The sequence below is a fragment of the Cyanistes caeruleus genome, chromosome 5, assembly GCF_971803275.1.
Source record: "Cyanistes caeruleus chromosome 5, bCyaCae1.hap1.1, whole genome shotgun sequence".
NCBI lineage: Eukaryota > Metazoa > Chordata > Aves > Passeriformes > Paridae > Cyanistes > Cyanistes caeruleus.
In genome coordinates, this window is record NC_141705.1 from 81,171,483 (window position 1) to 81,184,977 (window position 13,495).

Genomic DNA, 13,495 nt, shown 5'->3' on the forward strand with positions numbered 1-13,495 from the left:
CGTTAATTGATTTCTTTGTAGTAAAATGGGGTTATTTTGCTTCCCAAGGTAACAACTCTGGCCAAAGAAGCTGAAAGGAATTCATATCGCTTAAGCTTGGGCCCTGAAATCTTGGACAATGTGGCTCTTTCTTCCAGCCCTATTCATTCTGGGTGAGTTTCTCAATTAACATTATGCTACATAGTGAGAAAAAGAGTACCTGCAGTGACACGAGCTTCAACTAATGCTTAACTAGGAGCTGTATTTTAATTCATTGCCTCCTGTAGCTGCCAGTAAATTGTTATGATCTTTTAAGCTCTGACAACCAAGCAAGCCTGGAGTACCAGGGCTATTCTCTGAAATCACTGCGAGTCACTGAGCCCTCAGTCAAATTCAAGGGGAATGAATGTGATAAATGACACATACAAACAGGCCGTTTGTGTGTATTTTATGGAGAAATAAGTACAATGACTTTCAGAGTTAATAATAATTATTGACACCAAGTGCTTAATCACTCCAGATGGTCAGTACTTACCATGCTGGTGGGGTAGTTGAGGTGAGCACCAGCTCCAGTGTTTGCCTTCTAAATTACATGAACAGACAAGCAACCTAAACATCGTGGTGCTTTGCACATATTTGACCACTCTCCTCATGTACAGCTGACTCTTTGTAAGCATTTGCATTTAGGCAAGCTCACTGTCATGGCATAAGGCAGGTCAAAATGCAGGCCCAGCCAAGATCATATTTACAAACCTTATCCTGGCTGGCCTTAAAATCTGTGACTGCATTTGTTTTAAATGCCCTCACTTACTGCATTTTAAGTAATTTCAGTCTTCACACTGAATTCTTTATTTATGTCCTGTCATTGGATTAGATGGGGAACATGCAGATGAATTCAGAAGAAACTGGAGTAATTAAAAGCATTTAATCTCTGTGGGCTGTGTACACAGCATGACTGGACAGCACAAGGGGAAAGATGATTTCTGTGAATCTTGAGTGAGTTCAATACTATCCTACAGTCAGTATTTTTAAAAAATAGCACTGGGGTCCCATTTGGAATGGCAGGCAGTCCTGATCTAGAGGAGGAACAATATTGCCAGATTAACTAACGTGACATAGTTGAGAATATTGTTTGTTAGCTGATTGTAGGATAGTTGACTGTGACCACTGCTGTGTGGATTTGCTTCTCATGAGCTCCAAAACTAACAAATGAAATGAAAATGCTTAATATGTTAGGTGTCTATCTGTTTATATACGTGCTGGTATGAAAGGGTTAAAATTGCTTTGATGCTTTATTCTAACCCTACAGAATTTACAGATATTTTTCCAAAGGATGTATTAATTTGCCTTTTCTGAAAGGTAGGTCTTTGCTGTGATTGCAGAGGATTAACTAAATAATTTGTAGAGGAGTGGAATTTATTTCTCAGATGTGCAATTATTTTGTTGTTCTCTTTTAAAAAATGTGAGTGATGTTCCCACCTTTTGGGATGACCAGGATGCTAGTGGTAGGATAAAATATCTGATTTTAATAGGAGCAAAACTCTTTGCAGCCTCATATGAAACAGTGGATTTTAATACAACACAAATTATGTTCTTTCTATCTATATACACCAACCTGACACTAAATATTGTAATAAAGAAACCTTTAATAACAATCCCTCAGCCTTTGAAAAGGCCTGTACAACACTTCATTTTTATCTTGTTTAGGTTGGTTTGAATCATTAAGTTATCATAGAGTTTTGCTTGTAGGACCTTATTTTAAAAGTGAAACAGTTGTAGAAGGTGATGGTTGTTGTGCTCACTCTGCTGGAACAACAAATGCATTTGTGATTCATAGCCCTGTGGTCAGCCACGCTCCCCTCCACATGCAGACACACACTGTTAGTGGGTTCTTATGAAGCAGCAGCACTGCTGACATTTAGGGCATGCACTGAACTAGTAGTTACCTATCATGAAGGGAAACTCTTTGAATTTTCCAAGAAATCCTGGATAAACATTGTCAGTGGTCCCATGCAAGGTTTTGCCCAAGACATTGAAAATTACTTGAATTCAGGTGGTATTTTTGAGAAATAACACAGCAGCCAAGTATTGGACGGTAATTTATTTGTCACAGATGCAAGTTTGTATTCTGTACAATCTGAGGAGAGAAATGACACTTCTCTTCATGCACCAGTCCAGTGGTGAACCCCAAATTGCTGTAGGGTCCTTACTGATCTCCCACTGTAGGGAAGTGTTGCTGTGGGTCACAGTTTAACACCCCCAAAATAATAATAAATTCATAGAGAACTGTTCTCTCAATCTGGACCTTCACAGGCACATATTTCAGCCTTTGCATGACTGACCAAATCTTGTGAAATTTTAGAAGGGTAAAAGTTTTAACCATCCATTTAAATTTTAAATATATCTGCTCCTTCTGTAGGTTGATAATTTGATCAGAAAGGAAGAAAAAGTAAGTTCTTTGGTCAGAGTCTTTAGCAACCACCTTGAAATCCCAAAAATATTTCTCTTTTAAGAGGTAATGCTCTTGCAGGGCTCAAAATCTCAAAATAAAGATCTGGTCATTTTACACGGCTGACAGTTTCCAGATAGTCTCCTACTTTAGCTGAAAGAAAAGTATCAATTCCTGCACTTAAACTCCCTTTCAAGCAAATCAGATTTTCTTCTTCTCACAAAACTACTTGATCTTACATATTGAGCAAACTTAAGGATCTCTGAATATGCCAAAAAATTTGGGTGCTGAGTATCTAATAAGATAGAGTTTTATGACTTTGCTGCTGGTATTAGGGGATATAATTTATAATTTCGTGCTGGAATGTGAGAGACAGAGCTACTGTCTAGAAAAATGCAAATATGTTTCACAGTTTTAGTCTTATACCACACAATATCCTATTGTGGAAGAACATGTGTATCTTTATTAAGGTGGAAGGCAGAAAAAAAAAAAAATCACTGAACTGAAGGATTTGCAGCATTTAGACATTGCTTGGCAGCACCATATTTTTATCTCCCATAAGAATATGCATGAATGGTGAAGATAAGGGTGACTGTAAGATGTTTAAATCATTAACGGTGTGCAAAACTGTGTTGTTCTCTTACTTGTGTTCTGGTGATAGAGTGAAATGAGTTGTATAAATTATATTTCTAAGAATTTTCCTGACAGCTGTGTAGAGGCACAGTAGATAAGAAAGCAAATCTGACATGTTGTCAGGATCATGGCACTGAGAGGAAGGAGCTTTGGGTCCGTGCTTTGATATTAACTTGGTATTGTGTTCTAGAGCAAATACCCAGCAGGTTTTCCAACTCACAGTAAAACTCCTGTTTGATGAAAGATCCTGATTTCTTTTATGCAATTTGCTGAAGAAGTCCCTGTCTGACTAACGGGTGGTCAGAACGTGTCACTACTTGTATCTTAAAGTAAATTACACAGTTGGGATATTATTAGTGAGTTTATCTTGCTGGAAGTCATTGTTTCCATCAATGAAAAGGTGAGGGATTGGGCAGCTCCTAATGTGACAAATAATGTGAATTATCATTCTTAGCTGCATGTCTGCCAAAAAGGACGCTGGATCCTTGCTAACAAGGTAAACAAAATGTGTTTCAAGTGTTGTATTTTGAATCCATAATATTTTTTTCCCGACGTGAGATTGATTTCCTGGAAATTGTTATGGAAACAGGACCTGGCAGCGACCAGCTGATAGTCATTTCTTAAATCTGAAAGTCTAAATGATTTCAAATTATGCTGCAGCTTTGTGGCCTTTGTTCAGAAAGTTACAATGAGGAGAAACAGTGAGTGTGTTGCATTAATAGCAAAGCATGTCAATGGAAGAAAATGTCAATGGAGATCCATATAATAACAAGGGACATTGGAAAACTATTCGTCCCTGTGACACTAAGTGATTACTGAGAGCCTGAACAGGTCAAAATGAGAGTTGGAAATTTGTTGTTTTGTAGAACAAAAGGAGGACAAGAAACATGTTGAAATGGAGGGAAGTGGAGGACAATGTATTGATAGAGGATTTTAAGAAAAGAAAAATATGATTTATTGTGCTATCAGGAGCGCTGGCTGGAATTACCTTAGGTTCCTTACCCTTTGGTATCCCTTGGTCCACATTTTAGATGTGGATACCTAAACCAAGCAGCATTTCCCCTTAACTGCTTCTGGAAGTTTTACTCAGAATCCAAGTGTGCATTTTAGGTGTCTGGCTTCCAGTGTGAGAATGTCCGTAGAGAAACCAGATCCCTCCAGTTTCACTGCTGTACTGGTGGTGGCCACTTGGAACTGAGGGTCTTTATGTAGGCTTGTTTTCCATACTCACTTCTACCTTCCCACATGTGAGGAATATGCATATATATGTATATGTTCATGTGTTTGCTTTAGAAATCTGTTTCATTTTCCCAGTATTTCAGTATTTCATTTAACTCATTCTTTTTTTCCCCCTTTCTGTTCCTTTGTGATGTTAAACCATCTATTCTATTGCAGATGCTCTTCTCCATGTCTTGATCTTGACAACAGCAGGTGAACTTCTGCATAATTTCTTTCTTTAATACATTGCACTTCTCACCCACCCTATTTATCCTCCCCTCTTACCTCACTTCAGGATGCTTTAGTGTCTTGATAGTGCCCATTAGCCAAGAGAAAAAAATAAATCTAACCAGCAGTAATAGTTAAGTAGGCACTACTTTTCTTATACAGTAAGTGTCCACTTTCTCCCACCTGCTTTGGCATCTATAACAAAACAATTTCTGGACACTGCAAAAAGTCTTAACAAACCTCCTTATACCATCCTAGCTTGTTTTAACCATTGATGTATTTAACCATACCTTTTCTTCGTTGGTGGCATGGTTTAATATTAATATTTAAAGAAGTAGTCCTCCCCCCCAGATAATTCAACACAAACCACTGTAATTATTATATTGGTAAGTGGGCCTTTCACCTCTCTTGTCTGTATAAAGAATATTGCAGAGCCACTCTCTAAGCCACATTTCCCAAATTGTGCCACCATATTTGAAGTGGTAGAATTAACAGCCCAGACTTGGTATATATTATTTTTCATGCCACACCTATTTTTTGTGTGACGGTTCATCAGTGCTTGAACCACTGGCACGTTGCATCCTGCACAGAAAGCCTGAAGCTGAACTTTCCCAAAGGAGGTTATCTTCTCTTGGCAAAATGGCTGTTAATTGGCACAGGACCTGTTCACTGCCTCCAGCCTAACCCTAGAAAGGTGAAAATTGCCTTAAATATTAAGCTCTGCAAAATCATCAAGCGGCCCATCTTTTTAGGCCATGTCCCTGAATTTCTCAGCAGCTGACTAACGCAGTGGAGAGAATGCTGTCACAAGTTCATATTGTAGCGGTTTCCTATGTTAGGATCATGTTTTTTGTCCTCCTGGAATGTGAATTTTGCCTTGTTTCTGGATGGCATAGTTGCAGCCTGCTGGAAAGCACTCTGAGGTAGTTGAATGACTTTGCTGTTGACTTCAGTGGGAGCTGGATCAAGGCCTTTTTTCTGGGTTGCAGCCTCTCTCCGGTTTCCTTCTCCCGCTGAACACTTTCCGATGGCCGAAGCACCCCGATCGTTTGTTTCTGCTTCTTCACACTGCGACTAACACTGAATGCTGCTATCTCCTTGTTTCCCAGTTTCTTTTATAAATTGAGATCATGTGTGCTGAGAAGTTTTTGACTGTGTCTACACCGGGTGTGCTCTAGTTGGAGCTTTGTTCCCTGCTATCTGCCGAGCGCATGTGTGCCTGCCCAGCTGCTCGGGAAGAGCAACCGTCCCCGAGCCCAGCGTATGGAAGTGGTGGTGGAGACTTTGTCTAGTTTGGTTCCGTGTGTTCCAAGAGCTGTTGCCTGTCCCAGAAAGCCCCCTCACCTGCTGGGTTTGCATGGCTCTCCCGACGACTCTGCAGAATGAGTGCCCCCACGCTCGCGGCCGCCTGAAACTCTGCCTGCGCGAACCTCTTGACACAGCAGGGACTCCTCTCAAAGCACACAATAAGTGGCTTCCTTCACCCCCTCCAGCACTGACACATCCAGTTTCCAGTGTCTCTGTTCATCCTGCTGTTATCATTCACTTGAGGATAGACACGGAATAAAGCCGAGTTAATTCGATAAGAATAAAATCAGCAAAGGGAGTAACTCAGGCTCAGATCTAAAATACAAATATTTCATCAAAATACACCCCAACATTTTGCCTCTTCTTTCCAGTGCATATATTTTGTCTGTGTTTTGATCAAGTGGAAACCCTGAGAGCTGTTTGCTCTGCTTTCTGTAGGAGGTGTGAAAACAGCCTGAAGGATTTAGGGGCCTTTTTTGTGTATACTCAACCCCAAGGCCACTAGAGCCAGTGTTTTTTGATATATCTTTCATTTGGCAAGAATATAGTTCTCAATTGCTCTAAAATGGAAGAAGAATTAAATGGCCTCTGTAATTTATTAGTAAGATTGCTAAATTGAGAAAGAATGGATGATGGTTGAGCTGACTGCTGTGTGTTTAACAGAAGCATGTATAGATTCCCCTGCAGTCTAAGAGAATTGCATTTGTACTTTATTTTTTCTATTTCTGATTTACCCTTCATTCTCTTTAAAAGAGAGAGGGCAATGATTTCCCTGAACCTCATTTGTTTCTCCAGTTTGGCTACTGTATTGTTCTACCACCTTTCCAAAGCTCAGGAAATCTCAGTATTGATCCAGTTTGTGAGACTGCCAGGGTCACAAGTTTGTGTTGTGCTTCGTTTCTAACAGAACCTTTAAAACTGGAAATGAAACTTACTCAAAGGCTGTGTTAATACTGAGAAAGACGCAGCTTTAACCTGCAATCCGCTTTGACTTTGAGTCATCATTTAATTGAATTTCAAGTTCCTTTAATCCCTTTTATTAACTGGGTTTTTCCTTTCTTTTTTTTCTCCCCTCTTGATCTCTTCTCCGCCATTTGTGTGTAATGATCCCTCTCCCTTTTATTCTCTGTACGTAGGTGGCTGATAGTGTTGTAGTAATGCTCCATGCAGCTGGAACATGGACTGAGGTCCGAGTTTGCTGCTTAGCTTTGGAGAGTATATGGGATGTTAGGGTTATTCATGTGCTAGTGTTATGCTCTAGTTTCTTTCTGGCCATGGGAATTTAGCATGATAAGGTATCACTTCCCAGAGCGATGGCTTCATCTGCCATTTATCCCTGCTAGTGTTGTTTGTTGAGTGCAGTCTCTTCCTATCTCAGTCTGGTCTCTTAACAACACTTGGTAACAGAGGTGGAAGAGGAAAAATAACGTGTGTGTGCGTGGGCAGCAAAATAATTAGCTTGAATTTTACATTTACTCTATATTAGTCATAGAAATTTTTCACTTTCCTAAAGGCACGCTTCAGGAAGCATGTTTTATGTCATGCATTAGTTTTGTACAAATTATTTGTATATTGATGGACACACTCCTTCAGAAGGGAATAGCTTTTTCAGTCAGTCTTGGAACAGCAATGGCCCCATCCAGATGCCCTATTATATAGCACATAGGCAGAATAAGAGGCTGGTGTGATGCAGAAAAGGCTTTCTTATGAAATACTTGTTTCACTCTCTTGCATAGCTAAAATTATGTGAAATGTGCTGATGTAAAAAAAAAAAGGATGAAAATAAATCGGATTGAGTAAGTGGATGAAAAAAGGAATGTAGTAAAAAGGTGGGAAAAAAGCAGAGTGGTGTAGTGGAAGAGGATGTACTTTTACACTCTGTGTCTGCAAACCCTGTGTCGATGTTCTGTCCTTACAGGATTATGCTACAGGTCTAAAGCTCAGACATTTTCCCCTTCAGTTTCTTTCCTTTGCACTCTATTCATGCTAGTTCTCCAAAACCTCTTTTCCAGGAATTCCATAGTACTCTGGAGCTGGGTATGAGTACTGGCTCCTCCATAGTTAATGTGATAATTGACAGTAATCCTTCTGTGCGGTCTAAATAACAGCTTTAGATCTTCTTTATGATAGAAACAGCTCTTTTTTTACAGTAAATAATAATTAAAATAACCCACTGGTTTTATCCTAGCACTGTTTTCTCCGTGCTCTCCTCCCAGTGAGACTTAGCTCTGCCTGCTTTTCCACTCCTTGGAGCCGTGGGTGGTTCCAATGAGAGATGGCTGGAGTGAGCTAGACTTGGTGATAGATTTACTGACCCACCAGGCACATTCAGTAAGCTCAAACTGAAAGAAGGAGTTGCAACCATACCAAAAAAAGAACCCAGAAAGGAGATTACTTTCTGTATTTGGATCCTCACCTTTGGAGTGTCTGTGTTCTGGCAGTGAACAGCGGGTTTGGCATTGCAGGGACAAGTAGGGAGATAAGCTAAGGAGAACGTGGGGCAGCAGGTGACCCAGCAGTAATATTTTAGTGATGGACAGCAAAAAAAAAGTGATCCTGGTGTTAAAGCATACAATCCTGAGTATTACATCAGTAATGAAAATAACTGAATCCTAAATATTGTGTTCATGACAGCTCGCACAATGAGAAATGTGAATGCTGCTTTAATTCAGTCAGAGCTCTCATTAGCTTCTGGGAGTTGTGGGGGGAGTGTTTGTGTTAGTCTTAAAATGAGGAACTCTTCTTCCAGCAGTGTCATTGACTGCCTCCAACACACCCATTGTACTGGAGACTTGGACACATTCTCTGAAACATCACGCAGAACCGTTTTGATAGCACTACTTCATGAGCTTCAGGGGCAATTGCAGCACAAGCCAAGAGCATTAGTGCAGCAATTGAGCATTTAGAGTTTCTTAAGCTCTTCTTTCATCTGTGCTCTAATATGTACAAATAATGTATTTTGTGAAGGAAGCTCCCATTTTTCTCAACAAATCCCCAGACAATCGAAGCTGTAAAATGTTTTCATTTTCTTTTTTTCCCCCTTGTTAAAACCACAGAAACACCAACCTCTAAGGAATGAGCTAATGGTTGTACTGCCCAGAGTTTTACCCTAAGCAAATCCTAGAGGTATCTGAATGGCAGTAGACTAGGAGCCTGCATGTGTGAGACAGACTGGCATCCGTGGTGCATGGTGTGCTTCCGACTGGCGCTTGTGGCTCCTTCCCATCGTCCATCTCTGACCTGCACGGTGTGTCGAGTGTTGTGTTTTTACAGCATGTGGAATTCTTGTAGCTGTGTGGACAATGAATGGATGCAATGTTTGTTGCACAGAACGGTCAAGGGGGCAGTGGAAAAATCCCTGTGTTTGTTACTCCTGTTATAAGGGCTTTTCTCTATTGCAGGTCCTTCAGTAGCATTTCTGCGACTCCCCATTGTGCTGGTTCTATATTAGTGGCTAGAAGTAGGCCTGACACCCTTCTGTCTCATCTCCTCTTATTTTCACTTCCAGCAACCTGACGTTACCGTCCCACATCAGGCATGATCCTGTAATCAAACAGTAAAAAATAAATTGGAAGTAGTTCTAGTAGTTTCCCAAGAACGTCCCCAGTCTGTAAAAATCCACGTGTTGGTATATGTGGAACTACAAAAAAAATCAGCACAAGAGAAATTCCAAACAAAATGACATGTTTTTCTCCTTTTTAGAGAAAAAGGAATGAACAATTGACCTTGTGCTAGAAGTTGGCTCCCTGTAGATGGCTTCTTACATGTCTAAGTTTTCCAGCCAGACATTGTATCACAGAAAACCCAAAATCTGTAAAAAAACCTTTTCTATAGTGACTCTAGCTCTTCTCATCTCACCAAACCCCCAAATTTGCCTTCAAATGACACACTGGGGTTTTTAATATAAATAGGTGATAACCCCACTGATGGAGTATGAATTGTATTCATTAATCCCAGAATGAAATTTGATTTTTTAATTTCTCTAAGAAATTATAGTTTATCAAATAACTAGAAAATTATTGAGAACTACTATTGAGAATCTAAAAGAAAAACCCAAAAAACTAAAAACCCTGAGCCATCCAATCAAAATTGGCTGTATATTTTTGAATCATAAATAATTTTTTTCAATAAGATGTATTTGCTCGTGAAGTATTTAAAGAGTGCCAGCTTTAAATACGGCTGCTTGCAGGTATAGAGTAGCGATAGCTGCATTTGCAATAGGGACAGACCACAGTCTGCTGGTATTTTACCAACAGCGGCCCCGTGACATAAGATTTTCTGCGAAGAACTATTGGGTAGCAGTTGCCAGTTGAATTAAAAATGAACTCAGCATGATTTGGTGCTTGACACGGGAGAAAGGCTTTTTCTCATTGTACCTCTTGAGCGAGAGCTCTACTTGCATACGTCGTTTGTACGTATGTGGAACATAACCGAGGGAGTCGGTGCTCTGGATCTCACTGTCTGCCCTGATTTTGCAGCTTCCTGGTGAGTTTCATGGTGGACGCTCGCGGCGGCGCCATGCGGGGCTGCCGGCACAACGGGCTGCGCATCATCATCCCCCCGCGCAAGTGCACGGCGCCGACACGCGTGACGTGCCGCCTGGTGAAGCGCCACAGGCTGGCCACCATGCCGCCCATGGTGGAGGGAGAAGGGCTGGCCAGCCGCCTCATCGAAGTGGGACCCTCTGGGGCTCAGTTCCTTGGGTAAGGGGGGCCGCGTGGCCCGAAGGGAAACCTTCAGCCTGTTGTTGTGTTTGCGTTGCACTGAAATGGTTCCTTTGGCAAAACTGAGCTGAGAAGGATCTCTGTAGCGTGTGCTTAACAAACGGGGAAGTCGTGAGAAACTCAGAGCAGCTGGCAGGGAACGATTCGCAAAGCTTTTACACCTTCTTGTTCAAAACAGCTGTTTCAAACATCAGCGCTGCGATTAATGTGCTTCCTTGGATATTATTATTGTTGCTCGGTGTTGTGATATTACAGTGGGAAAAGAATTTTGCAGCCAGAAAAGGCAGTTCACGCTCTATCAAAAAAATTAATGGTACTGCACTGATCAAACCCCCCAAATGTGAAGCCTGCTACCTACACAACACAAGGTAACAGGAGCTTATTTAAAGGTCCTGTGTTATGGTATCAGTAAATTGGAATGTCGGGGATGCACAGTGCTGTTGATTTTTCTGGGGCTGAAATTGCTAAATTAAACAATAGGACAACTCTGGATTTTTTTTTGGCCATTTCTCTCTTCCTGTGCTGCGAAGCCCATAGCAAGATCAGATCTGTGTCTGCTACTGAGCTCATTTTAGCAATTTTCAGCTGAAAGCAGCAGCTATCTGCACTTGTGAAAATTAGTTTTACCAACTATTCTCCCTAAAAACTGTGACATCCAAAAGTGGATGATGGAAGGAACCCCTTCTAAATGCAGTAAATTAACTTCATTCAGAAACTGTAAAAAAAGTGGCTGTATACACCAATAATTTAAATCCATTTGGAAACAACTCAGTTGCTTTAAAATCCTGTTACAACAGGCAGTCATCAGAGCCACCATCTTTGTTAGTGCTACCACTTATTCTTTTCACATCTTGGTCATTTCTAAAAAGAAGGAGAAAGAAATCTAAAGAGCAGAAGAAATACTGTGCTGTCACATTCAGTCTTCCCATTATCTTTGTCACTCACAAATGGATTTTAAGTATGTCTCCCATTCTTTTTTAATGGTTTTCCTATCTGATGAGAGTGTCTCCCCTGCAAGACAAGCATATAGTGTAGTTTATTCACTCTCAGATCTTTGTGCCCTTCCTGGAAGCGTTTTCCAAGGTGTTGTGCTGGCAGCGAGATCAGAAAATCACTGTACTGTTTGCAGGGGTGCATTCTGAGGTCCAGATCCTGCTCCCATTCAGGACGCAGCCAAACCGCCCCCCCCCCCAAAGAAAGAAAAGATCCTAAATGAACAAAACGAATTTTCTGATTTGGGTCACCAAATTGTCACGGCTAGGACGGAACCTTATTCAGTGTACAGCCTAATTCCACTCTGTGGACCAGACAGTGGCACTGGCGTTCTGGCACAAAAAATACATAAAGTTTATTTATGTTCTTTCTTTCACTGCTGCTTTGGATGTACTCAGTAAACTTCATCTGCCTACGGCTCCTCCCCCACTTAATGAGGGAGAAAGCTTGGTCAGCCGAATCCTTCAGCTGGGGCCTCCTGGGACCAAATTCCTTGGGTAGGAGAGACTTGAAACAAATTGATGGATGCTGACCTCCCCATTCTTCTCCTCCTTCTGCAATATGATTTTTTTATGTCATTATGCCCATGATATCGTCCCTTTCTATCATTTGAAATTTTGTACTCTTAACCCTTAGTGGACCATTTTTCAACCTTTGTGGTTTGTGGTTTTGTTTTGGTGGTATGTTTGTATCTTTTTCTTCAAGTACTGTGGCCTTCATTTTTGTTTTGGCATGAAATCTTCCTAGTTCTGTGCTTGATGTCTGTAGCAAAGCAACCTGGATTGGGACCACAAAAAAAAAAAAAAAAAAAAAAAAAAAGAGAAAAAAGAATCTACTGTAAATTTTAAACTGTTCTTTTTGTATCAAGGAGCGATCAATCAATAAGTTATATGTTGGGTACCACCAGTGTGATAGAACACATGGCATTTACTACATACCTGGTGACCTGTGTGAGTCCTCTAATTAGAGAAGTGTAACCTACAAATATCTTTATATCTTCTCTCCTATTTCTAAGACTATGTATGTATATGTATATCTCACTACAGATATATGTACACATATGTGTTGTATATGTGTGTGTGTATATATATATCTATATATATATGGGCGCATATGCTGGTGCAGATGTTGACTTGCAAGGCAACAAGGCAAATTCTTATCTCTTATACTGCAATAGTAACCCAGACAATCTCCTCCGACTTCCTGTATCTCTCCCAGGGTGTAAATCAGGAATAAATTCATTGGAATGTATAGAATTACAAAGTTAAATTGGCACGGGACACCCTCGCCTCCGGATTGCAATGAAATTATTCTGATTTGCACTAGTATAAGTGAGATCAGAATTTGTCCCTCTATTCCTATACGTTACAGTAGATTCTCTTTGAAATGAAGTTGCACAGGTTAACCCAGACAGTAGTGACAACTAAAACGAGCATGAGTTTTTGATGGATTTGCAAAAACAATCACCAAATTTCCGGATAAGCACTGTTATCTTACCAAATCTCATTCACACTGTGGAAAAAGGTGAATGCACTTTTTCATCTGTCCTTCAGCACTTACTGGGTCCCTGTAACAATCTAGTCTGTGTTAGTGGCCTGCTAGTTTAGGACAATGCCAAAGCATTCCAGCCAAATAGGTAGAATTCCAGGTCACTTTGTAGCAGACTGAATAGAGTTGCTGTTAATCCTGTTTCTTCCTCTCTCCCGTGTGCATTTAATGCGCTGTGTTGCTGTGCCAGGCCCGTGATTGTGGAGATTCCCCATTTTGCCGCCCTGCGCGGGAAGGAGAGAGAGCTGGTGATCCTGCGCAGCGAGAACGGGGACAGCTGGAAGGAGCATTTCTGCGAATACACTGAGGATGAACTGAACGAAATCCTGAATGGGATGGATGAAGGTATCCGGTGGCACTTGGTTTCTTATCCTGCTCCTGTGTTCCTTCTGTACCCTGAGGGTAGCGGCTCTTG

General features: G+C 40.9%; 1 protein-coding gene across 37 annotated transcripts in view; it reads left to right on the forward strand.

Annotated features, from left to right (window-relative positions):
• Window positions 1-13,495, forward strand: part of ANK2 (ankyrin 2) — a 273,471-nt gene that overhangs the window by 227,290 nt on the left and 32,686 nt on the right. For 11 of the 37 annotated variants that reach the window (XM_086890725.1, XM_086890727.1, XM_086890729.1 and 8 more), the window contains 3 exons: window positions 49-152; window positions 10,294-10,518; window positions 13,271-13,425. In XM_086890725.1, the coding sequence (XP_086746851.1) occupies window positions 49-152; window positions 10,294-10,518; window positions 13,271-13,425 (484 nt within the window). Of the gene's footprint in view, window positions 1-48; window positions 153-3,515; window positions 3,558-4,456; window positions 4,493-10,293; window positions 10,519-11,930; window positions 12,030-13,270; window positions 13,426-13,495 lie in introns of all 37 variants that reach the window. The other 26 variants (XM_086890733.1, XM_086890713.1, XM_086890708.1 and 23 more) reach the window with 6 other exon arrangements.